The sequence below is a fragment of the Eleginops maclovinus genome, chromosome 5 (assembly GCF_036324505.1).
Source record: "Eleginops maclovinus isolate JMC-PN-2008 ecotype Puerto Natales chromosome 5, JC_Emac_rtc_rv5, whole genome shotgun sequence".
NCBI classification, from domain to species: domain Eukaryota; kingdom Metazoa; phylum Chordata; class Actinopteri; order Perciformes; family Eleginopidae; genus Eleginops; species Eleginops maclovinus.
Genome location: NC_086353.1, coordinates 21140184 through 21167290, shown reverse-complemented (window position 1 = coordinate 21167290; position 27107 = coordinate 21140184). Strand labels below are relative to the sequence as shown.

At 38.7% G+C, this 27107-nt stretch overlaps 2 protein-coding genes across 5 annotated transcripts; one reads left to right on the top strand and one right to left on the bottom strand.

The window, feature by feature from the left end:
- Positions 1-319: 319 nt before the first annotated feature.
- Positions 320-20533, bottom strand: sclt1 (sodium channel and clathrin linker 1). 2 transcript variants are annotated; one of them, XM_063884487.1, is made up of 22 exons: positions 20386-20533; positions 20053-20100; positions 19010-19077; positions 18882-18934; positions 18710-18782; positions 17883-17938; positions 17113-17248; positions 15233-15355; positions 14515-14580; positions 10910-10980; positions 10165-10255; positions 9862-9953; positions 9264-9441; positions 9013-9111; positions 5498-5569; positions 5310-5384; positions 5030-5172; positions 4140-4332; positions 3846-4042; positions 2596-2674; positions 1183-1278; positions 320-645 (listed from the first exon to the last, which is right to left on the bottom strand). In XM_063884487.1, the coding sequence occupies exons 2-22, from the start codon at positions 20084-20086 to the stop codon at positions 586-588; spliced, it is 2055 nt and encodes a 684-aa protein (XP_063740557.1). In that variant the 5' UTR covers positions 20087-20100; positions 20386-20533; the 3' UTR covers positions 320-585. The 2 variants fall into 2 exon arrangements, with proteins under 2 accessions (XP_063740557.1, XP_063740556.1); XM_063884486.1 differs by having other exon boundaries at positions 20255-20529.
- On the top strand, positions 20489-25238 carry c5h4orf33 (chromosome 5 C4orf33 homolog). 3 transcript variants are annotated; one of them, XM_063884490.1, is made up of 6 exons: positions 20489-20627; positions 21209-21393; positions 22920-22980; positions 23060-23111; positions 23200-23399; positions 24584-25238. In XM_063884490.1, the coding sequence occupies exons 2-6, from the start codon at positions 21213-21215 to the stop codon at positions 24678-24680; spliced, it is 591 nt and encodes a 196-aa protein (XP_063740560.1). In that variant the 5' UTR covers positions 20489-20627; positions 21209-21212; the 3' UTR covers positions 24681-25238. The 3 variants fall into 3 exon arrangements, with proteins under 3 accessions (XP_063740560.1, XP_063740559.1, XP_063740558.1); XM_063884489.1 differs by having other exon boundaries at positions 20533-20735; XM_063884488.1 differs by lacking the exon at positions 20489-20627 and adding an exon at positions 20801-21127.
- The last annotated feature ends 1869 nt before the right edge of the window (positions 25239-27107 follow it).

Sequence of the window (27107 nt, the reverse complement as noted above, 5' to 3'; positions counted from 1 at the left end):
GTTCTGTCTTTATCTTCGAGGTTATTAGAAAATGCTTACCGTGCAAAATATTCACCTTCGACAAAATGTTGATATGGCTGAACGCAACCTACCGTTAAATACTTTATAACACTTTCAACGCTAAACTCCAACAGGGTTGCTAACCAAGTGCTGAGGTTTACCGTATCCCTAGCAACAGAACAAACTCCCAGAATGCAACGCAGCATAACAAAACCACGTTTTTCTCCGCTTCTTGGCCATTTGACAAATGTAAAGGAGCACATGAATTACAGCATTAACATCTAAACCATATTCCAATAGGCGCGAAATGACCAGGGGGTATTTTTGAATATGTTTATTTGTTGTAACAGAGTTTATTTACGTGCTACACACCAGACATCATTATATCCATATAAATACAAATTACAAAATGTGGTAGATTGGTGCAAAACATTAGAAAAAGTTACCATTTAATCACAAGAGCACTGACAACCAAATTGCTGTCTTATGACTTTTGAAAACATTTTGATATCATATTTACAAAAAGAGCAAACACGCCATAAAATCACACATGATTATTTTCCTTGAGCAGAGGAACAGGTGCTGTTATAGAGTCTCTGGATCCACCATGGCTGTTTTTCTTCGCTGTGATGCAAACATACTCAGCTGTCAAAAAAAAAACATAATCATTGTAAAACAGTATTCAATAGATAACAAAGAGACTGAAAAAATAGAGATATGTCCATGTTAGAGTCAAAACGAGAGGTAGAGGATGTTTTGAGGTATTTTACTTAAGTAAAATTAGAAATAATACAGCTTAAAAAAAATACTTAGAAGTAAAAGTACTGCATTCTAAATTGTACTCAAGTAAACGTATCATCATCAAATATACTTAAAGTACTCCATGGCCCATTTCAGAATGATACATAAATAAAAATATAGTTTTATAATTATTGATGTAATGATTTGTTTATCTCTTGATGAGGGGGGAATTACATAATGTACTGTGGGGTACCTTAATATATTATCAAAATTCCAAATGTATTAGTTGATATACATTATTCTATAGTATTTACCGAAACTGAAAAATAAATGTAGCGGAGTATAAAAGTACAACCTTTTCATGTAGTTCGGTAAAAGTACCTTCATTTCACGTAAGTACAGGACTTGAGTAAATGTAATTAGTTACAAGAATTCCCATACCTGTTGTGTAGCAGTGGTGGCCTTTTGTTCAGCTAGAGTCAGTCTTCTCTGGAGACGACTCGCCTTATCTTGATACTCTGTTAGCTGCCTCTCATACTGCACACACACACACACACACACACACACACAGATTAGTAACAAGGTGTCAAACATAAAAATAGTTACATTAAAACGTTTGTTTTCAAAGCGCTCCATAAATATTGTGCAAACATATGGTGTGACTTTCAATAACCGGGTTTGTGTTTTATAGGCAAACAACGTTGCAAGATTTTAGAGTAGACTCTTTTTTGATTAAGCTTATATTTAGGGCTGGCTCAGGTTTAACTTGAACCAGCCCCTTGTTATGCTGCTAAAGGCTCAGAGTCTAGGTGACAGTCCAAGCCTAGACTGTCACTTCTCTTCTCCTACTTCTCTCTCTTTATCTGTAGCACTCGTGTTTCATAAATGCATGTTACTAACACAGCAACCTGGGCATCATCCTCTGAGTTTTTGGCAGTATTAAAGGGGTACGTCTGGATCATGAGTTGTGGCTGTGCCTGTTGCCGTCGTCATGCCTTTGTTCCCATTTATTTATTTATTTTAATCATTTTTGGTAAACCAGTGCATTTGTTGTAGCGATAGAGTTGAAATCAGGGGACAGAAGGGATGACATGGGGCAAATTTTCCCGAGCCGGTCTAGAATCTGGGTCCGCTGCTTGAACCTGGGCCAACAGTTCTACCAATTGAGTTACAGTATACGACGACCCTCAATTATTATTTTTGTGGCATTTGGTAGATTTTGACATCCTCCTAGATCCATCTTTTTTTCTATACAATCAATTTGCCCTATATTATCATTTTATAATCAGTTTTAATCTGTACAGACAGCCTCTATTGCACATGTATCTATCCTTTGAGATGTAGCTGTGTTCTGTTGCTCTCCCTGAAGTTTCTTCCATTTTTTGGGATTTCCTTTGGTAGTTTTACCTTGTCTGCTCCAAGGGGTGCCGCATGCTGTAAACACCTTTAATCCACCTGAGACAAATGTCTAATTTGTGATTTTATAAATAAGATTTTATTGATTCATTCATTCACTGATTGATTGATGACCAAAAACAAGACTCACAGTATTTCAGTGCAATTTCCCATTATCCACACCTCCCTTATTTCAAAATTCTCTCATTTAAAATGTAATGTTCGACTGTTCAACCATCTACTGAAGTCAGTAGCACCTTTCTAATATCCATTACCTTTCTGACACTTCCGATAATAAAAATAGTTTCTAGTAAAAGGCCTTAAGATGTAGCCTATGGTGAATGACACACATCTTAAATTTCCACATAGAAAAAAAAGAAATGTATAATAACTTGTCATTCTTCATTTCTCTTTACACCAAACTCTGGAAATTAAGCTGCAGGGTTGTGTGTGTGTTACCTCAGCAACAGTATTATGGTCTTTTTCCAGCTGCATCTCCAGCTCATGTGAACGCTGCTTCTGCCGATTCAGCTCGCCTCTGAAATAGAGAGGAAAAAAAAAAGAATAAACCTTTATTTTCAAGTTTATCAAAATGTTCAATACATCTCTACAGTTGTTGCTGAGGGTGAAACAACTGTAAGTGGTGGGTCAATTTTTGTTTCAACTCTGATCAAAATCATTATTGCTCCACTTTAGCTGTTGCTCGTTCTTTGATCAAGTGTTTGTGATCAAACTGATGAAGAGCAGTCCTTGGGCAGGATCAGAACAATGTATTGTATTGCACCTGAAAGATTATTTTATTACATATTCTTTGTAATATCAAACTGTATCATATAAGGCATCAGAATCATTTTGCAGTCTGTCAGTTACCCACCAGTTTCCAGTGGACTGCTTATCTTTACATGCTTCATTTTGGTGGGTTTCTTCGACCAGACGCATTATTCTGAGCACAATGGATCATATTATCTACACCCTGCAAAGTCACACTGACTGATAATGTTGGAGAAGGTTTTCTTTCCCCCTCTATGTTCCCTTTCTATTCTAACCTCTTCCCTTGCTTTGGAAGCCGATGTTCTCAGCTTATCGTTAGTGTCTTTCAACGTTAGCAGCAGGCTACAGGAAAAGCTACAGGGAAGCAAAATCTAAAATGATGCTTGCTTTTGGTTAGTGGAAAAGGCAGCATGGCCATATTCAAAGGGGTCCCTTGACCTCTTTTCTTACATCTGGCCAATTTTTCTAAAATGACGTGTTGACGACTTTCTGCACTCTATGTGATGATGTTACTCCCCATGGAAGCCATTCATGTTGTAGTTTAGAGGTGAAGTGTCCGTTTATAGAAACTGCGCTATATATTGAGGGCATTCAGAGAAAGTATAGCTTTCCAATGAATATTGCCAGTAAAGGTGGTTTTTGAGCAGTCTTCTGAACATAATTGCTTGCCATTAGATCACAGTTTTTGATAATTAAGGACAGCATGAATGTTTCTATGGTGTTCCGCAAGGTCTTGTTGTTTTACTGTAGTAATTTAGAGGGACAAAAATACATTTCTGATCCCCCGCTACATTATGTACCATCCAGAAGGATCCGCCTTATGTCCCTAGACTCGACACTAAACATGGATAAGCAGCTCAGTTGTAACCCTCCATACATCTACAAAAAAAGGCAATGAAACCATTTTTTGCTGTATATAAATCTTAACAAGTCCTTACTTGAAGCCAGTGATTTTAGTCTCGAAGGCCTGAACAAGGTTCTTGGCCTCCTCTTTCCAGCGCTGGGTGCTTTTCTGCTGTGCCGTGAGGAGGCGCGTCAGATCAGCGCAGGAGCTCCGGCTGCTCTCTTCTAGCTCCTGCACACGTGCATCCAATCCCTGCTCCTTCAGGCTGTATTCCTGCTCCATCTGTGCCAGCTGGGGAGACACAATATTCGTTTTCAACGAAAAAATGTCTTGCTGGGTCTGAGAAATAATCCTAACAAACTAATTATCTCCTTCACAAAAAGTTGACCTCTTGTTTGGCCTTCCTTTGGACCAGCATGCTAGCCTTGCGCAGCTCTTCCATCTCTTTGCGGAGCTGCAAGTTCTCTCGCTGCAGTTGTAGCCGCTCCTCGCTGACACCAACACAGTCGTCCCGGGCCGCAACCAGAGAGCTCTGCAGGCGCCTCACCTCCTCCTGACACCGCGAGAGCTCCTCACTGTAGCTGCACACAGGGCGAGAGATCCCGGGTCAATCAAGCAATCACATTTTATTCATAAAACTTAATATCACAAATTATACATTTTCCTAACTTTCCTCAGGGGGATCTACAGAGTACGACATTCTCTGTCTTAATGACATCACGATGTACCACTTACAGTTCTATTGGCTAGCACTCCAACACATTGTAAACTAAGAGGAAACATGTCTTAGTTTACATCTCGGCTCTGTTTTGATTGGACCAGCTGACCAATGAAAGCAGTCTGGGCTCTGGTTTCAGACAGAGGGTGAAAAGAGGTGCTGCAGCACAGGCAGTATGAGAAAAATAAAGAGCTGTTTTTTTTTTTTTTTTTTAGAGGCACAAAATACAAATATAACCTTCAACCTGAAAATAAGCAAAACAGGGGAAATACAGGAAAAACAAGGACAACTCTGAGGATGGATCCCCCATATGTCCAACATATGTCCTGGGTAAAGGTTAAAAAAGTTAATACAATTAAAACATAGACAATCCGAGTGATACTAACGTGAATAATATTAAAGAATGGACTTAGAAGGATGCCACAAATGTTCCAGGTGCTGCCAAAATGTTTGTTATTAAAGATAATATGACAAAGTGTTTTTTTATTTTCACAAAACTCTCAAATCTGCAGCAATACCCCAGGACGTGAAAAGCAATATCAGTAGTGAGTTAAACTTACTCCATCTCCATCTTTTTCAGTCTGTTTTTGGTGCTCTGCAGAGTGCGACTCATGTCTTCCTTCATCCTCTCTGCATCTAGACACCTCTGGTGAAGAGCGTCAATCTTCCTGAACTCTGGTTCTGCACGCCCCTCTTTATACACCTGAAACAGAAACACAGCAGGCAGCATTAGAACAAGCGTTAGCCTCGCCTGAAGACATTTTTAAAACCATGTTATCCGCACTCTAGCTAGCTCTAGCAGCTTCTTTCCTGCTGTTCCACCGAGACGTTAACAGATACCTTCTCCAGCTCCTCCTCTACAGCTTTCCTCTCTCGCAGGGACCTTTCAATCTGAGACTCTTTATCTGCACACTCCTGCAGAGAGGTGAGAAGAGAGAAGGAGAGTCAGAAAGACCAAACATCTGGTGAAGACTGAAAAAAGGATTTAGTGTAATGTTGAAAGAGATTTGTCCTTAATAGGCCCTTACAAGCTGCAGCGCAGACAGCTCCTCGGCCATACGGTGGATTTGGACATTGCAGTGCTTGCGCACATTATCCACCTGTTAGAGATAAAAGCACACAGTTCCCAAATGGGAAATTACTATTGGGATCTGGAAAGTGCTATGATTTTATTCCTTTAGATAGACAGTGACGTTTTATTAGACAAACAATACGGCACTTGAGTTGGGAAATGTTGTCGAAACATATGTCAGGGAGGACATTTTGCTTTGATTGTGCATATTTGGCTAATTATTAAAATCTCCAGAAACATACAAGTCAACAAGACTGAGGCTATTAGGGTTTGTCAAGAGGATTTTTTACCCCCAGAGTTACAAGCAAGCATGTGCCTTTATTACCAAAGGAAGAACAAACAGACTGATAAAGGAAGGGAGAATCATGTGTGAAATATAGTGTAAATACTTCAGAAAGAGTATGTCAAATTGAAGTAGAGAGAATGTATGAGGATATAGGAGGAAAAACAGGCCTTAATTTTCCTTTACTGTGGTGTAGTAATATAGATTTTTGTGCATGTAAATAGTCTTTACAGGCTAAAATCCCAAAGTTCACGCCATAAGGGGGTTTCTCTCCTACACACTCCCCCTGTATGAAACCCATTTTTCGATATTTCTTGGCTCGTAGCATCCACCATTAGCGGAATCCGATGAAACAATGACATGACCTTTCTGTCCATTTGGCCTTTGTGCATCCTTAGGTGTGTAGCAGTGCACAAGGTACTAAGAGAGCAGGGACTGCTTTGGCACATAGTGAACGCCTGTTCACTTGTTCTAAATTAGAATGCAAAACTTGTACAGTTTACATATAACTCATCAGTATTCACTATATTGGCAACCTCAATCAAAGCAATAATACATCTCAACACGGGGGGATCCAAATCATGCTCAGCATAATAAAATAACAACAGAAAATGCATAATGTGTCGTGTTCTTATATGATATATAATATAAATGTGCAAAAGAGCTTCAACACCACAATTATCAACACGGCTCCATAACAGTACTAGTGGTGAGAATCTACAATGTAGGCTTTAGCTGAACAGTTTGGATGAACCTGTATTTCGGGAAATGTCCACCCTCACACATACATGTATCTGTGTTAAATGGTACATTTTTAATGCATTCATGTTGCACTTATCCAGTCTTTGCGAACCCCAACGCTTCTTCATACACCCATTAACCAGAGTGTGGGAATACTCTGTTACAAGTAAAAGTATAAGCATCAACATATCCTTAAAGTACCAAAAGTAAAAGTACTCATTATGCAGGTTGGTCCATTTCAGTATAATATATATTTGTTTTGATTCTAATTATTGATGCATTAATGTGTTATCAAAGCTGGTAAAGGTGCAGCTCGTTTTAATCTTCTTAAGTCTTATTTTTGGTTTCATTAATCCAGATCTGCACAGTAACTAAAGGTATTCAATAAATGTACCTCTGACTTGTAGTGGAGTAGAATTACACAGTAGTATAACATGGAAATACTCAAGTTAAGTACAAGTACCTCAAAATTGTACTTGAGTACAGTACTGAAATACTTCACACCACTGCCATTAACACACATTCATACAGAGGCACCCATACAAGGTGCCCCCTGCTCAGGGAGACTAACATTCACACACACTCATACAATGCTAGCCATGCCATCTGAGGCAATTAGGATCAGGTGTATCCAGTGATTTACGTTCCAACTGGTGGACAAAAACCCCACTTGCTGATTCTCAGGTAAGTCTGAGATCTGACTCACATTGGCAGAAGCTTTAGTATTAATTCTTCATTAAACTTTCATTTTCCTAAAACTTCCAAGTTAAAATGAGATTGCAAACGCAACGGAATGGGTGTGTAATTCTCAAAAGTCAAGCACATTATCAGTTGCTCTCTAAAATAACATATTTTTTTGAAGGCAAGTCAGAGAACAAGGCGACAGCCAGTTTGCAGTGCTACCAGGGCCTCATTAACAGGATTAAACAGTTTAGGACTTGATAGTGAAGACTCATTAATTGAGCATTAATCACCATGTCCCCGACTGAGGCTAGGCAGGGGGAAGAGCTTCTCTTTGCTTTTGGCTTCTTACATCAGCATGGGGTCGAGTCGCCGTGTTAGGCTAATTATAAAATCAAATATTTGGTGGTTTCTGACGTTTTTTCAGGGATTAGTTTCTTTGAGCATTTAAGTATAGAGTTGGTACCAAATATCCCGAGGGATGTTTCCATTGCATTTCATAAGATCTTTGGCAAACACACATTTATGATTCTTACACGTTTTGTTCAGCAGGATAATGTCCACATGTTAACACCACTTTTATAATAGTTGCAGTATGAATGCAATCGGGTCAGTAACTAACTTAAGTAATGCTATACATTAACTACATGACATTTGCATGAAGTAACGTCACCACTGCTAAGCTACAGTCAGCTAATGTTTTCCTTAATGATCAGTAGTCTCATTAAGCCGCTTGTTAGCAACACTTTTTTTTTAACGACATGTAAAAGCTTCAGATGTTCACCAGTGGGGTATTTACTGAAATGTTTTATATTGTAAAACAAAGAAAGATTATTGTGAGCCAGACCATATTTCAGGAATTAACCAAAAACCCATTAAAAATACATCTACTTCAAGACGAGGGAGCAAGGAAGTGCTAAAATGCTAACATACTTTTGGGTTTACGACTCATTCCACTTTACTACAGATGAAATGATTGAATGGAATGTAAATACTACTTCATCTCAAACAGAAAAAGCCCATCACTATTGTGGAACAGCCTTTTGATACATACGGGCAAAATATCTACAGTGAGATTTGCAATGATTTTATTTTCTCGTTGTCCCTGTTTTTAGTTGTGGGAATTATAAATTGTGATTTTGGATTTCAGTATTGTTTTCATATTTAAAAGGAGGCCATACTATGGTCATTTTCAGTTTCATATTAGTACTTTGTGACACATTTATATGCTTTAATATTCAAGAAGGTCTTTATTTTTTCTCATACCGCCTGTGTTGCAGCACCTTTTTTCACCCTCTGTCAGAAACCAGAGCCCAGTCTGCTCTGATTGGTTTAGAAATGTGTTGGAAATGTCCCATCCCTTAGCCTATTATTTCCAATGTGTTGGAGCATTAGCCAATAGAAATGCAAGTGTTACATGACACAGAGATGTCAGTATGTCATGGAAGTAAACAAAGGAATCCGGTTGAGGCGTTTCAGTCAGGGGGGGAGTTTGTGGGGGAGAAACTCCCTCTTGAGGGATCTTTGGGATTTTAGCTTTTGTAGACCATTTACATGAAGAAAAACATGTAAACACACTTAAGGGAGAACCCCAAAAAACATAATAAGGCCCCTTCAAGTTGAGTGTATTGGGCTTTACACTGTTTTCTTGGTTGTAAAACCTTTTGGCACAATGTTAGAAATTCAACCTTAATATTATCCATTACATAAATTGTCAGAAAATGTGTAAGTTAAATCAATGAATCAATCATTCTCTAAATACACACCTCTTTCCTTGTCCGTACTGCAGCATCCTGGATTAACTGTTTGATAGCCTCCTGTGTCTTCTCCAGGTCCTCTGTCTTCTGTTTCTCTCTTAACAGGATCTGACAGGAGAGGGTGAAGAAACACGCAACTACACTTTCAGTCGGCAGTGATTCGATTGTCAGAGGATCTTGCAGCTCAAGAGATTTGGAGGGAGGTTCAGCCAAAGGAAAAGATAAACAAATAAGGGATGGTTACAGAAAGCAAGTGTCACCTGTTCCTTCTGCAGTGCAGCCTCCTCGGCCACCTGAACACTCTCTCGAACTTTGGCCAGGGCTTCGTACTTCTCGTCTTCCAGGATGGTGCAGCGAATTTGAAGTTCCCCCACCTTTCTCTCCCACACAGTTTGATCCCTGCGAACCGCCTCAGCCTCCTGGGTGGCAGCTTTTAGTCTGGAAGAATGACGAAAAGTTAGAGCAAAATGAGTACACGCAGGGGGTAAAGACAGGAACTGCTGCATAGCTCTTCAATACTGTCATTTGGACTGATTCAGAAATGTTTTGATTCGATAACCAGAACGTGGTGTGATCACAGTGAACCATCGGTAAAACACTGCGACAACAAAGATTTATACAATGTTGTCACTAGTTTCAAAATGCAGCATTAAAACGGTTTCATTGAGTAATTTTTGTAATTTCATTTATAAAAAAACGGCTGAAATATGGAAGTTCTCTTATTTATCACATCACTTTGAATATCTTTAAGTTATGAACTGACAAAGAAGACATTTGAAGACATCAACTTGAATTTAAGATAGTGGGAAAGATAGGATAGGAACACAGATAGAGTAAAGCAGCGGAGGTTTTACTCACCTGGCCTCCAGCTGGCTCAGGGCTGCCTGAAGCTGCTGGAGCCGTCTGTCTGCTGCGTCCTCTCGACCCTGAGCCTCTGCCACATCTTCCTCCTAGATATAAACACATACATTTATTTGTCAATTATCCTGGGAACAGTTATTTGGTTAAAAACATTTTCAGGATATGGGTAAAAGGTGGCCACAATAGCCCAAAAGTGATACCGAATGCAAAAACAGACAACAAAAAATCAGATAAATGTTCTAAAAAGTACAAATAGCAACTGCTGTTTAAATTGATTAAAAATGACATTGCTCCTCTCACCCGTCTCTGCATCTGGTCCTGGAAACTCTGCAGCAATTTGGTCATCTCCTCCACTTTGGCTGTGGCCGTCCTCAGCTCAGCCTTGGCCTGCCTACAGGGACAGAGACAAAAATATTTATAGCAACAACGAAACCTGGCGGCCATGTTGAATTTATAGTCCCATTATTTGGTTATTAAAACATTGCTTATCTTTAAGAAAAATTCACTTAATTCAACGTTTGATTGGATGCGACAAATGATATGCAACATGTTAACTTGGGAGCTTTGGAGGCGTTCATAGATTTATTTAGCTAGGTTTTTAACAGAGTCCTAATGCTAAGCTAAGCTAATGGGATGCTGACAATAGTTTCAAGCGTATTTTATCAAAATGCCAAACTATTCCTTTAATTTGGATGCTTAACAACAATGAAAATATACAGAAAGTAAAGCTGCTATTATTAGTTAGCCTCTCAAAAAATATGGATCTCTTGCTTTTCTCTGTTTCACTTCCCATTGAAGTAAATGTATTTAGGGTTTTGACTTTGACATTAACTTGGACTTTGATAAACTGGGATGAAAATTTCTATTTTTGACAAAAGCCTTTTTATTTCACCCACAAATGTTTTCTGCCACAACATGGTTTGAGCCATGGGTAGGACTGCTTCAAAGCTAACTAATTGTGCATCTTGCATCTCATTGTTTTTCCTAGAGTCTCATAACCTCTATGATGCATCAGCCACGTTGAATCTCTCATGTATTTGGTTACCTGAGCTGGCTGTGTTGCTCCTCCATCTCCTTGCTCTGCTCCGTCACAGTCTTCAGGAACTGCTGGTTAGTCTGCGTGTGGCAAGAGAGACAAGACTGCCATTTGTGTGGCATGACTCCAAACACACACACACACACACCACTAAACTATATCCCAAAACTAACTTTCTCCAGTATCTCTGAATTGTTTATGTCCTTTTAGAACACACCCTAAGGAGACTCTGTCGGTCATTCATGGCTCACAAAGTAGACAGAGAAAAAAAAAGGCTGCGTGTTTCAGAAGTCAGAGCAGGGAAAGCCCAAGGCATACCCTCATTAAAAATGCATAAGAGGGATATAGTATTACCCTCCCCTCACACATGGCTTTGTGTCCAAGGTAAGCACCAGGAAAACTGTGTGAGTGTATCGGTTTGTGTGTAAATAGAAACGCACGCAACACTAAGCCTGTCAGATAACTACTGCAAAAGAGAGCCTTGTAGTTGGATGCTGAGTGTGTCTTCAGGTTCATGTTTGTATTTTGTGCCTCTACTATGTCATTCTTCCATGCTTTTATGTTCAAAAAGCTTTTCATTTTTCTCATACTGCCTGTGCTGCCTCACCTCTTTTCACCCTCTGTCTGAAACCAGAGCCCAGTCTGCTCTGACCTGATTAGCTGGCCAGCTCTGTTGTGATTGATCAGCTGTTAGAGATGTCCTGCCCCTTAGCCTATCATGTACAATGTGTGTGTGTGATTGGTTGGCTGCCCAGCTTCACTATACTTAGAGATGATAGACCCGGGTGTGTCAGAGCGGTAGCCAATAGGAGCGCGAGTGTTACATAGTGATGTCAATATATAACGGAAGTAAACAAAGGACTAAAATGGAGGCGTTTCAGGCGGGGGAGGGGGTGTGCGGGAGAGAAACTCTGTCTGGGAACTTTTGGATTTTAGCCTTTGCAGACCATTTAGATGCACATAAACCTATATAACACACTGCAGGGAAGGGAAACCCCTGAAAGAATAATAAGGCCCCTGTAGGAGCCAAAATGCTTGTTTTGCCATAGCTAATTATTTATATTATTATCTTCATTTCAGTTTGCACTACGTTTAAATCCTATTGGTTATCACTTCCGACAATTGTCACATGGGTGTGGTTTAATGGTAGACATCCACATCTATTTTTTTTTTTTTTTAACTAATCAAACTAGAAAAAATAAGACAAAGCTGCATTCTTATGCATTTTGATAAAAAGAAATGAAACTACTTAGAATCCTAGGTTTGTATATTCTGTTCTTGTAGTAGATTTGTTTATTATAGTGTTTTCTAACTTTATCTTTGTATTTTATATTGCGTTTGCATTTGATACTGTATTGATATCCGTTCTACTGCGCTATTCACGCTGTATGTTTATTTTTTTATTTTATTGTATCATTTGGGATGATTAAAACTAATCTAATTAGGGAAGCAGACTAGGCTGCTCAAGCTCAAACAGGCCTCCCATTTCCCAACGCTTTCCTAGTTTCTGTAATATATATTGTTTTTAACACTTAATGGAGTTAAGAAAGGGTACATACAGTGGGGAGAACAAGTATTTGATACACTGCCAATCTTGCAGGTTTTCCCACTTACAAAACATGTAGAGGTCTGTCATTTTTATCATAGGTACACTTCAACTGTGAGAGACAGAATCTAAAACAAAAATCCAGAAAATCACATTGTATGATTTTTAAATAATTAGTTTATTGCATGACATAAGTATTTGATCACCTACCAACCAGTAAGAATTCCGGCTCTCACAAACCTGTTAGTGTTTGCTTAAGAAGCCCTCCTGTTCTGCACTCATTACCTGTATTAACTGCACCTGTTTGAACTTGTTACCTGTATAAAAGAGACCTGTCCACACACTCAATCAAATAGACTCCAACCTCTCCACAATGGCCAAGACCAGAGAGCTGCGTAAGGACATCAGGGATAAAATTGTAGACCTGCACAAGGCTGGGATGGGCTACAGGACAATAGGCAAGCAGCTCGGTGAGAAGGCAACAACTGTTGGCGCAATTATTCGAAAATGGAAGAAGTCAAGATGACGGTCAATCTCCCTCGGTCTGGGGCTCCATGCAAGATCTCACCTCGTGGGGCATCAATGATCATGAGGAAGGTGAGGGATCAGCCTAAAACTACACGGCAGGACCTGGTCAATGACCTGAAGAGAGCTGGGACCACAGTCTCAAAGAAAACCATTAGTAACACACTACGCCGTCATGGATTAAAATCCTGCAGCGCACGCAAGGTCCCCCTGCTCAAGCCAGCGCATGTCCTGGCCCGTCTGAAGTTTGCCAATGACCATCTGGATGATCCAGAGGAGGAATGGGAGAAGGTCATGTGGTCTGATGAGATAAAAATAGAGCTTTTTGGTCTAAACTCCACTCGCCGTGTTTGGAGGAACAACAAGGATGAGTACAACCCCAAGAACACCATCCCAACCGTGAAGCATGGAGGTGGACACATCATTCTTTGGGGATGCTTTTCTGCAAAGGCGACAGGACGACGGCAGCGTATTGAGGGGAGGATGGATGGAGCCATGTATCGCGAGATCTTGGACAACAACCTCCTTCCCTCAGTAAGAGCATTGAAGATGGGTCGTGGCTGGGTCTTCCAGCATGACAACGACCCGAAACACACAGCCAAGGCAACTAAGCAGTGGCTCCGTAAGAAGCATCTCAAGGTCCTGGAGTGGCCTAGCCAGTCTCCAGACCTGAACACAATAGAACATCTTTGGAGGGAGCTAAAAGTCTGTATTGCCCAGCGACAGCCCTGAAACCTGAAGGATCTGGAGAAGATCTGTATGGAGGAGTGGGCCAAAATCCCTGCTGCAGTGTGTGCAAACCTGGTCAAGAACTACAGGAAACATCTGATCTCATTATTGCAAACAAAGGTTTCTGTACCAAATATTAACTTCTGTTTTTCTGATGTATCAAATACTTATGTCATGCAGTAAAATGCAAATTAATTAATTAAAAATCATACAATGTGATTTTCAGGATTTTTGTTTTAGGTTCCGTCTCTCACAGTTGAAGAAAAAAATTTAGACTTCTACATGCTTTGTAAGTGGGAGAACCTGCAAAATTGGCAGTGTATCAAATACTTGTTCTCCCCACTGTATATGGAGTAATGTTTTATCTGAATTAGCTTGCTATAGTTTATGTACACCGTTTTCCCGGTAGAGAAAAAAAGGTTAATTTCTGCTTAGTTCAAAATGTCTATGAACAGAGCTATTTTTTTGAAATGTTTGAACTGAGATTCATGCTGTATTTGTCATTATTTGTTCAATGCTTTGGCAGCACCTATGTCCTTAGGGTCATGCAAAAAAAAGATCTGAATTTGAGAGGAAGTGAGGACTGCATAAGGAAACAGTATGTGCTGGAAATTAGAGGATTGCCTACTGGGCTGACAGTCCATTACCCAGTAGAGACAGTTCTGGCCAACTACCAGAGTGATTTAGACTCATTGAGTTACACGATTCATTATTAAAGCAGGGGGTTCATTTCGGAGGAGTGCACAGCATTTTCGATCCGAAGGCTAATTAGGAGGTAACGATTCCAACACGGTTTTAATTAACCGTCACTTACCGATTCCAGGTTCTGATTGGCCACTTGAAGTTTGTGTGTGTGCTGCTGGAACTGAACAAGCTGATCCTGTGAAATAGGGGCGAAAAAAAGAAGAAGAGGCACTTAATAAAAGCTTACTGCTTGCAATTACCTTGTGCTTATATTGAGCATTAACTGGGGCCAAACTGCTCTAATTAACCTTATTTCCACCTGAATGGCTCCATCTGGTGGTGGAGGCCTGATGCGCTCCTGCATGCTCGTGTAAATATCTGCACCTAAGGGAAACCCTCATGTACCCTTTTCTTCTAGCTTTGTGAACTGCAAAAACTTGTTTGAACTTATTTATGGACTTGGCTTAGTCAGTCTTAAATATGATTTTTAAGTTAATTATATTCTAATTTTTTGTAAATTGTACTTAAATAAGTAAGAAAAATGTATGTAAGTGCATCTTAAGTTGTGTGTGTTTCATAATGATTTTCTTGACTTTATTAAGGCCCTTACTTTAATGATAAAAAAAAAAAAAGTACAGCACAATTATTTAGGATAATAGAAGAAGGGGATTTACATAAAAAGCATAGCCCTTTGATGCATTTACTTTACTTATTTATCTTTTAAATATTACATTTTGATGGTGTCCCTCTTTCATTTGTTCAGTCCTGTCTTCTGTACCTGTTATTTTATAGTGAAAAATTATTTTGTAAGTTCCTTTTTTATACAAAAACAATAAAACAAACCGCACCTTGAGCTGTTGTCTCTGAGCACCGTGGATCTGTCCGTCAGTGACAGTCTTCTGGAAGGTCTGCTGGAGGCGGTCCAGCTCCTGGGCTGCCGTCTGCCACAGCTCCATGGCCTGCACACGCTCCTAATCAAAGACACGCAAAAATATGCACGTTAAAAACTAAAAATGCTTTCTTAACGCAGGTTATATCCCTGAAAGGCAAAGTACATTTATTTATATAGTAACATAAGGCAATTCAAGAGACAAAATAAATAATTAAAAGCAGTGAGACAAAGTGCAACAAAAACACATAAGAAAACGTAATATCGTAAAACTAAAACCTTATAGTGCGGTGTGAGATATACAAATAAAATAAAAGGCAGTGGCTAATTGAAGTCCGGATTTAAATTAAAGTGAAATTTGCAGCAGATTTCTGGTTGACTGTTCCAGATATTTGGAGCACAATAACTAAACACTGCTTTTCCAAGCATGCCCATTCAGAAAAGGGAAGAGCAGACACTAGCAGTGTTTACAAAAACTAAAATCTGTAAAAAGAGAACTGCTCCAAAGTTATTTTTGTGTTGTGTCCTGTCAGCTATTGAGTGATTCACCACTAAATTAAATAGCTGTCCTGTGTAGAGCCATTGGGGACAGCTGTTGTTGTTGTTGTTATAGCTCTTGTCAGTAAGCCTGAGGCCATTGTTTTTCGTAGCTACACCTTAAAAATACACAATATAGAAAAACAATGGTTTAAAAGTCGTTATTTTCTTTGGCTGGAATGACCAGAAGCTTCTGATAGATAATTAAAGCAATTGTTAGGTTAATACACGTACTATTGAGTCATGTCACTGTCTCTTCTGCTACCCATAGATGTATTTCAGAAGTGAACATAGTTACTGCGATGTCACCCATTGCATAGTAAAGTACAGTGTTCAACCCTTGAGTCTGTTGTTTTGGCCATTGCCATCTTGTTTTGTTGGAGCCAGAAGTGACCATATTTGGAAAAAAAGGGTGGAGCTAGGGAAGCATCTTTCCTGATTGACAGGTCACAGTAGGAGCATAATTTACTGAATAAACACCATGCTGTAGGAACGACTTCAAACTCTGAGCCATAACCTCTTTAGAAAATGTTACCAGGGAATGACTCAAGAAAGAAGTAGGGTCATTTGTTCGTAGTCTTCTACCTGACTTGTTGTATGGCCTCGGGTTGGCCATTTACACTACGCCATTGGCTTCACTTTTCAATCTAGGGGCTACATCCAATTCTTTTACACAATCTATGCTGCTACTGTCACATGCGTTTTTTATTTCAAATAAATGCTTGACAGTAATTTGTCTATAGGATAATGTGTAGCGAGGCGGTCATTAGTGAATAAAACACAGAGAGCCCACACTGGGGTTCTGTTAATGTTTACTTCCTGTCTGTCTTGTTCTGTTGATCTCCTGAGGTCAAGTGTCTTTGAAAACTATTTTTCTGGTAGTTCAAGATGTAAGTGGGCGCATTCTTATCAAGAGGTCAGAGGTTAAATCCCTGCCCCTACAGGTGACTTGATGAAGTGTCCTCTGGCAAGACACCTGAATTGTATAGAGGTATGAACAGACGTATGGTTTCTCTGCCTGTCTCACTTGTTTAGGATTTTCCCTATTTATTTTTGGGGGTTTTGTGTCTCATTGGTTGTTTGCATTTTTGTTTTTTCTGTAGCTTTAAAAACAAATTGAGAGATTAACTGGTTTAATTGTATTAATATTGTATAATTGATGTTTATGTATCATTATTAAACATCTCACGACTGAATGCACAGAGATTAGAAAACGTATTAACTATTTTTTTCCCTTTGGTAAGACAGCAAACAAATCTGGACTTAATCCTCTTATGTTTAGACATAAGGAAGTATGCAGACCTGTTCACAGAGCTGGAGCTGTTCCTGGAGGTTTCTGATGACTGATTCCTCTTCCAGCGTACTGCCCTCCACTCCTGAAGCCCCCGGCAGCACATGAAGCTGCTTCTCAACAGACTCCCTCAGCTCTGCATGCAGCCTGGCAATGGGTGAAAGGTCATATTGAAAAATATGAAATTAGAAAGTTCATAATCTAAAAAAGAATACCAAAACCTTAATTACAGTCCACAAAGCACACTTTATTTGGTTGTAATGCTTTCAAGACGTCTTTTAACATCAATCAGAACGCCTTTTCAGAACTGTTTCTTGTGACAGTTGCTCTGTCTTAGAATTATTTAAAATAATATATATATGTTTTTAAAAGAACAAAATATGTATACAAATATATGAAGTTAGAGTAATAACGTGCATTTAAAAGACAAAAAAAAGATTTAAATGTAGATAAATATAACAAGGTCAAATACATAAGCATTTATTTTTTAAATTTAAAAAACAAATATTGTGCCAAGTAAAAACGTTGTAAACATTGCACTACAATACTACCTGAATAGTTTTTTTTGGGTGGGACATACAGATACAATCAAAGCCACTCAATGTAAATTAATGAAAGTAAACATAAATAAATAATAGAAGCATCTGATATTCTTTAAAAAAACATATTGAATGTCAGAAAAGAGCTTGCATGATGTTGACTGATTCAAGAAATAATTGCAGCCGTCTTTCTCTTACATATTTACCTTCCATTTGTTAACACCCGTAAAATTGTTATTTACCTTTCATTCTCCTTGACAACCCTCTCCAACTTTACTTTTGCGTCTGTCATCAACCCCTGTTGATTTTAGCAAGTAGAAAAACATATCGTTATGGTTTATTAAAGACAATCTTTTTTTTTATTTAGGAAGGGAAACACGCTACACAACCTCTTTCTTGATTGACAGGTGGGCATGGTACCATCATTTACAAACTGAACATCATGCTTTATTTAAGACTCAGAACTCTAAACCATAACTTCACTGGGAACATTTTTACTAAGGTAATAAATCAAGTGAGAAGTTTGGTAATTTCTTCTTAGCCTCCTCAAAAAATGACTTTGTTTTGAGACAAGCTAATTTGTCTCCTACTGGACATTTTTAAGGGATGCTTTATGACGCACTACTGCATTGACAAACCTCTGAACTCCACTTTGACATTTGTCATTAGTTCTTGTTAATTTAAATGAGTAAACAAACACAGCTTGTTATGACAGTTAAGAAATCCTTATGCATATTTTATTTAAGGTGGCCAGCACACTAAAGGACCCTCAGTCCTGACTGACAGGTCGCTCTCATATCTTAATTTACAAAACAAACATCATGACATATTGACAACTCTAGAACATAAACTCAGTAAGAAATGGCAAACAGCCTAGAGTTGATCAAACTCGGAGAGCTGGGCATTTTATTAATTATTCCCAGGCAGTGTTCTACTAGTTAACTTACCGATTCCAATCATTTATATTTATCCCTTAGTATGTATCTGTATTTCTCAGTCCAGATAAAGTCCACATATTGAATGTTTAATTTCACTTTCCAAATTGAATGTGTGTCTCGTTTTGCATTACCTCATATCTTTGCAGCTTTTCTGTCATTTCCTCCATGTGCAGATCATACTCAGCGATCAGAGGAGCCATTATACTGTAACACAGAAGAAGAATCATGCCACTTTTGTACAAACAAAATATCTTCTCACAATTATTTCAAAACAAGATTGTTGTCCTTTTTTTTAGGCCTGACCTTCTATCTGAGATCCAAGGTTTGGGAGCCTCGACCCGCCTTGCATCCTCAACCTGATACACATTAAGATGTAGGAGGTTAGAATTCAATAATGGTTGATAGATGTATATTTGCAGATGTTTCTTTACCTGCGATGATGTAGATTGAGTACCATGACCATTCTGATACTGGTTTAGAGCAGAGTTTAATCTGTGGACTGATACAACAAAACAGTCATACACATGTTCCCCACCAAATTGGACTGTTTTGAAAAGGCAAATCATCACAAATGGGGTCTGGTATTAAGCCTAGTATAAAAAAGCTGCTCTGATTTCCCTAAAAGAAAAACACATCCAGATCAAACAGCCATAAATTCATTCATTACGGCTGTGGCGACATGTCTTTGGAACCCTATGGTCACAAATTTGAGTCATAGTACAGCCAAAAAAAACAAAAACCTGTTGTGTGGATTATTTGCTAGAGAGTTGCCAGTTCACCTCCTCGGCCGTGCCAAAGTGTTGTGCAAGGCACTGAACCTCTCAACTGCTCCCAGACGCTGAAACACAGCAGCCTCTTTGCTTTGACAGCTCCATTAAATTAAAAATGTAAATTAAAATGTGTATTTGCTTGTGTGTATTTTGGGCCAAATGGTTATAGATCCTTTTGGCATGTGCGTTACAATGACTCATGCAGATTTCTTGATGTATAACAGCTATTTTTTTATATTGTAATTGACTCATGATATGGCTGCGCAGTTCATGAAATATGATTCAAAATATTGGCTGTGTATTTGGAACATTTTGTCTTCAATTTGAGTGTAAAGCTACACTAAGAGTCTTCAACATTGCACTCCAAACGATGTCAGTTTGAGTATTAATTAAGGGCTAACGGCCATTTCATCATAATTCAATCAGAATATTGATGCATAAAATAAATACGGATGTAAATCTATAATATTATTTAAATTGTCTCAAAACATGTTTTCTACAGTGTGTTGTGTGGTATGGTAGACAATATAGCAATGATGGAGAAGTCACCATGGCTTATGTTTAATGTACAGGCTGTTATTATTCTCCATCTGAACACTTGGGCTAAACAATTATTTCAAAAGGATTTTTTTTTTTTTTTTTTAAAGCTTAAACTGGACAATTCTGATACACAACATACTGTATGTCTTCCCTGGTTTGCTTACCTTGATCCCGTAAAAAAATAACTTCAGCTTCCATGTTGAAGGTGCAGTCTAGATAGAAGCAACACAACGATAACGTTAGACATTTTAAAACAAGAAACACTAACGATACCTTTAAATTGTTAACTTAATTGTGTCAAAAACACACGCCCTCTTCTAACGACGTTAAAAGAAAGCTGCTGAAATATAAATGAGTTTGCGTCACCTGTGGTTGCCTAGTGCTGCTAGCGCTTAGTGCCTCAATCTCAGCTAAGCTTAGCTAGCTAAACCCTCTGGAACGGTAAATAAAGTGGCTAACGTGTGACATAAACCATTCTAGAGAACGGTGACACTTACGGGTTGGATATATGTGTCATTTGACACGTGTTGATTTAATATACGGAGATATACGGCTGTTTTTACATTACTTTCGGTTGCGCCGTCAGTTTTGAAGCAAACAAATATCAACCAATGGCAGTGAAGATGTGCACCCGCATAATTGGTCCGTCAAAACAGGAAACTGAAAAGGTTCCGCTCTACATCGGGAAGCGTCAGTCGGATATATTTTGAAGAATGTGTTGATTCGGGACATTCATATCGTTAAGTTTCAGTGTTAGTGCTATATGTATGAAGTTCTTCCGGAAGAAACATATTGTGGTCTTACCCTGACGTGTTTGCATGCTTCGTTCTGATACAACAATAAACAGGTTAAACAGGATAGCTCTTTGTCACATGATTTGCTTACAGAATAAGAGTTAAATGTTACTATATATGTCTTGTCTTTGTAAATCACATTTGGATAATGTGTTGATGTTTTAAGAAAAGTAACCACAACTTGGACGTCACTTAGGTTCACTTTGATGGATTTCAATATCAGGAAAGACATTTTGACCACCTTAATAAGTTATTGAGTAACAGAACTTCATTTTTCATTGACCTAATTTGATAAGAAACTGTGGGAAGAGAAGAACAGGGTGTGCATTAAGCACACAGTTGAGAGCATTTTACCAGTGAGTCTTTGCAGCTGTGACAAAATGGGGGTAGCTCGTGGATTACATTTTCTGACACTTATCCAGTTTGTACTATGCTGTAATTCTGTGTAAGTTTTGCGATCTATTCCTTCACTGTGTCAAATAGCAGATTCTTATTCTGATAGATTGTTCTTCTTCAATCCTTTTAGGAAAATGCAGTTTTTGATCGAGCACACCTGGGATAGCAATCCTGTGAATCATGACCCTATCCGGATCAATTTCTCTGCTGGGCAAGGGGGGCTGAAGATAGAGATGTTTGGTCCTTTCTTCAATGACCCAGAAGGTCCTGCGAGCCCCCCCAGCCAACCCTTCCCTGGACTCTGGGATTATGAAGGTAGGTAGGAAAGTAAAGCTCTGGCAGTGCAACATCATCTATGTCTGCTACTGCAATACACAGTTTCCTGTACATTAACCCTGAGCAAATATATCTGTAGAAAAAACTACATTGGGAGTTATTTACAGTCTGTGATACATTTAAAACAATTTGCAAAAGTTACATATTGGTACAGACAGAGTTAAATGTTTGACCTATTTACCATATGTTTATTAGTTTAATTGAAATGTAATTGATCATGTAGTTGTCTTTTTGAATGCATCACTCATTAAATGAATAGGTCAACATTTAAGGCACTAACATGTTTACTCATTTCATATATGTCCGTACAACAAGACACCACAAACAGAAAGCTCGGTTCAGTTTATCTCCATATTCTACCTGCAAACAACTCCAAATCTTATTTCTTTACATTTCTAGTATTGTTTATTTGATTTGTGTAAAAACCAAGTGTCATAGCTACAGGTTGTGGTTTACCCTTTTACTCGAGGTATAGCAACACATAGATATGGATCGATGTATAGATTCATCAGATTAATGCAGAAAAGCAGTGAAAAGCAGACCTAATTTAAAACTCTTTTTTTTTTTTTGTTCTTTGTTGGCTGAATTCAATTAAACTGACAGTTCTACATGGAAATATAACATCATCTCATATCAATCGCAGGCCGCTGTATTGAATTAAATCGATATAACATCGTGGCAGACTCTTATGATATCAGCAAATGTGATATCATTGTCCAATAATCAATATAATATTGAATTGTGATGAAACTTGTGATTTAGCTACCTAGTCATTATGCTAAGCTAACCAAACTTTAGCCTCAGCTTCATATAGATATAAAGATATAAAATGTTTACATTTTTGCAGAAAACGCGAAACTCTGTGTAAATGAGAGATCGTTGAAGCAACATGTTGAGCTTTTCCTGTAAGTGTTTATTATTCCAGTATGTGGTGTTGATTCACACATAACCTAAACAACTTGCAACAGCTATAACAGACTGCATTATATTATACAAGTGTTGCTTTCACGGTTAAAAAAACCCAACAAGTTGTCTTATTATAACTTGTTATCACTGTCGTGATTTAGGGATTTAATCTCTGTGTGATGCAATTTTAGGCCAATAGAAAAGCTGAGATATAATCATGAAAATATTGCAATGATGTTGTAGAGATGAGAGACAAGCTCTGTTTATGAGGCCCTATTAGGGATTGCATTATCATTATTATGGTGACACAGCAATTAAACTTTGTAATGAGGTTGAGTAATAACAATCCTATCTAATTGACCTTAAGTAAGTTCGATTTCCGGTTAATGAGCCCCACATATTTGACCTCATTAATGCTACTTATTAGATTTGAAACCAACGTCATTATAATCTAGGTAGATAATGAGCATGCTGCGAGGTGAGCTAGTCTTTGTATCTTATTTGAATGTTTGTACATAATATTATTAGACTGTGACTCAAAATAAATGACTGAAATTATTTAATTATTCTTGATTAACTAGTTTTCTTCCTCTTATCAGTTGTGGAGTCCTTCTTCCTCGATAGCACTACAGAAAATTACCTTGAGGTTGAGTTTTGTCCGTAAGTATATAGCTAATTTCTAACAACCATATGTTTTGTTTTTAGACATTCTCTAAACATTTTTATTGTTTTACTTTAGACGTGGACAGCACCTAATATTGTTACTGTCAGGGGTTGGCCAAGCATTCCAGGTAGGCAAACATTGAGGGAGTTAGTGATGGGAGGAGCGGTACTTTGAGTCAAGTATTTATTCAATTTGTCTCAATATTCTTTCTCAAGCAACAACTTCCCATGATGTTTAATGCCACAATCAACGGGGACAGGTGGATGGGGGAGGCTCTCCTCCCCTGGTCGTACTTTCCCCCCAATATCAACAAGATGAACTCCTACGCTATCCATGGCTCAGGAGAGGAGCGCACATATGAGGCTCTCTACCCTATCCCGAAGGAGGAGATAGTGGAAGGCCAAAAACCCAACTTGTGAGTATTCAGACTCCTATGAGGTCATGTAGGTCATCTAAAAAGTGTTTATTTTAAATCCAACAATTTAGTATTTGACTTTCATGAAGTTTGGGAAGATTCATGAAAATCTAAATCAAAGCAGCAGAGGTTGAATTATTTTAATGTCAGTAACAAGTTAAGCTCCAAAAACATTAGATTCTAAATGGCAACTCCAGGGCGTCTTTTGGTAGACTTTCCCTCATGGGAAATGACTACATCTTCCTACCTTTAAACCCAAATAGTAAGTGTCAAGACCCATCAGAGATTACCCTGGTGACATCATGTAATTTTACACTTCAAAGCAAATATGATTTAAGATTGTTTAATGCCACTTAAAATGAAACAAATATATTTCATTCATTTTTGTATTGCAACACCATCAACTTACCTTTCAAGACAGATAACAATACAGGTTGCAAAAAACATTTAGATTCATTTTATCACTCTCCAAGTCCAATTTTCCACTATCTGGGATCTGCAAGACATTCATGTGACATGCACATAGTAAAGACACAACATTTCTAATAGATGTACCCAATTATTTTGAAATTCAACAGTGAATGGTCAGTACAGAAACTATTCAAAAACAGTTCTGAAAGATTGCTAAGACACATTCATACCGATTGAGGCCCCTTTTCCAAATTTTGGAAGTCCTTCGTCCAATTTCAGTCTGTTCATGAGTACTAAATCAGAAAGAACTTCAATGCTACTGTAAATATTTGCTGTTATTTATTGCCATAAAGTTTAAAACATCTTCCCCAACAAGTCTAGTCATACCAAAACGTTTGCAGAATTTACATTGTTGCTTCAACACAATTTTTTCTAGTTGAGAACTCATTTATCGAGTATTCCGACAGCAGCTGAATGCAGCACAAATGTCTTACACAATGTGTATGAAAGGGAAAAGTGATTTGTGTATCTACTCCATGGTTTGGATCCGCTCCAAAATGTAATATGTTCTTCCTATTCCCACGCAACGCACTTCCACCAAATTTCATGAAAATCAGGCCAGTAGTTTTTTCCATAATCCTGCTGACAGACAGACAGGCCTAGCGGAAAACACGACCTCATCCGTGGAGGTAATGACATGTGCAGTATATGTGTGTATGAATGTGTATAAGAGTTTTGTGCATCCTATATTAAATATTCTCTCTGTCTCCTAGCCACCGCCTGGAATATTTCAAAAATTTCCGCCTCCAAAGCATCATGGGAGAAGGTTGGGTCCAGCCACATTCTGATCTGTGGATTGGAAAGCCATGAGCTCTTAAAAAAAGACTCCTTCCTTCCTCTCTCTTGCACCCAAACACACACATAAACACGCTACGGCGGCAGGCCAATATTACAAACATTGATTGACGGGGAACAAAGGGCAATCAATCTTTATTAGTAAATGATGCCAAACGATATGATGCAAAATATGTTATCAGCCTGTCAGAGCGTATTAGCCTTCACACATGTTGGTAGGTACACGCACACAGTCACGCACACATCCCAAGGTATTGGACGTCAGCTTAATTTGCCTCAACAGAGTGCGACCTGCACCACTTAAACTGTGCATGGTGCAAATGCTCACTTTGACATTCTGCTCCTGTGTAGCCTGCGCCTTTCACTCCAGTAAAGTAATCCACAACAGGTTCTTGTGATTCCTTGCCCTGACCGTTAACAGACACACACATACAAATCCAACACACAGTGAGGTCAAAATGTCAGTGTGAAAGATTTTGAATCAGTCCTTAACTGTATAAAAGGTTATTTTGCATTTCAATTGCATTAACATTCATTGATTAGCATTTGCAATTAAAAGTGTTTATCTGCTGGTGAAGTGTTTTGTCTTTTTGTTCTGTTAATGAATTTTTGCCGCTTTGTCACAAAAATGTGTAAGCAACATGCAGTGCTTATGTGCTGGCTATTGCTCCATAGACATTGTAGAGACATGATAATTCATTGTATGAATCTTGTCATTTACCATTCATTATTTTCCCCAAAAGTTGTACTACCTGCTTGAATACCGTGGAATACCTGAGCCCCAGTGTCTGAACATTAACATTAACATAACATTACATCTATATGAGACTCACTAGGCTTTCAACATACTAAAATTGAAACCCATTCAGTATACTAGGATTGTGTTGGGTGGTCAAACAAATTCAGAACACTTCAGGAGACCTCTTTTTTGCCCACTGTGAAACCAGCACTCAACATAGACATTTTTTAAACAACTGTTTGTTATTTAATTTACAAACTTAACTCCCAAACACAAGCTAGCTAATAAACAAACTTATTTTAGCCCAATAAACTATATTTTCTTAACCAAACCAAGTTGCCTAAGTGGAATTGTTGCGAGTTGGTGAGACATCAAGGGGTCTTTATCATAGATTGGACGTATAATCCCAATGGCTCATGAATATGTATCTGAAGAGCAGTTGTGAAGCTCAAGAAGATGGCATCCATCAGTACAGTACCTTAAAGTGGCTACTTCTCTAATGATGGTGCATAACTTTAAGCCCTAGAATAACTAAAACAGATGCGTTAAATAGAGAATAATTCACTGTATCGTAATGAAAATGGAATTCAGCTGTAGAACAAAACTGAGTTTTTGTACCTGGTTGTAAACATGCATATTTTTTGCTGTAAAATGGGAAGTTAACAGGGGGTCTTTAGAGATTGACTCTCTTCTAGAGCTGGCCTCAAGTATCCATTCGATTCAAACTGCATTTTTGAAATATGCACTTCCTGTAAGCCTTTACTGCTCATTCCCTGGAGGTTGCAGCCTGGTCCTGATAAAGCGTCCGTATGTGATGAGTTGGGAAGGAAATGTGTTGGGAATATATGTTCCCTCATTATACCAAATGATTGTACGATATGGATTCCTAATGGCAAACTAAATAAAGTAGGTGGAAAGCTTCTTGGAATATTAAATGGACTCTGCAGTTCATCCTCCCTCAATTAGACATATATCAAAGTCCCCCTCACTTACTTTTCTACCTACTTTGAGATCACAGGGCCTCTGATCCCCAACAAAAACTGGCACACACACATATGATGATTTGGGACATGCTAATCTGTGTCTTCTCTCCATGACCTTGCACATCTTCCCCCTCTTGCTCGCCCCTGCTTCAGCCCCTTGTAGAGCCTGTGTATTTATCAGAGGCTCCTCTCGGATCACTGGCTGGCAAACTGCCTCTCCTGACCAGGAGACGGGGGGGCTGATTGATTTTCATGTTGGACGTGTTGCTCTTCGCTGTGGCAGCCCCAAAGCCCATATTGAGCCCTATCACTTTTAATTGGCGTTCTTACCTTTGAAATGCTTGCAGTGATTAGGTTTATAGAGCCCACTGCTTAAGCCCCCTTCTTATAATCGCCTGCAGTGCTATGCCACCACACTGCACACTATTCAAATGCACACATGAAGTTTGCACATTGTATAACCACAATGCAACATGGCTCTTCATCTAATACACCGTGGACCTACAAATACGGTTCTGGGAAGATTAAAACAAAATCGGGGTCTTCGTAAAACACTTTGATGAATATATATGACTACCCACACCCACCTGGGCGCAGGCTGAGGATGTGTGTCCCCACTAAGGTTTAAACTCAGTTCTCTCTAATTAGTGTGAAAAGATGAGAGGGGAGAGCAGAACAGGTAGCTGCCTCTCCTCTACCGCCAAAGCCCCGGCAGACAAG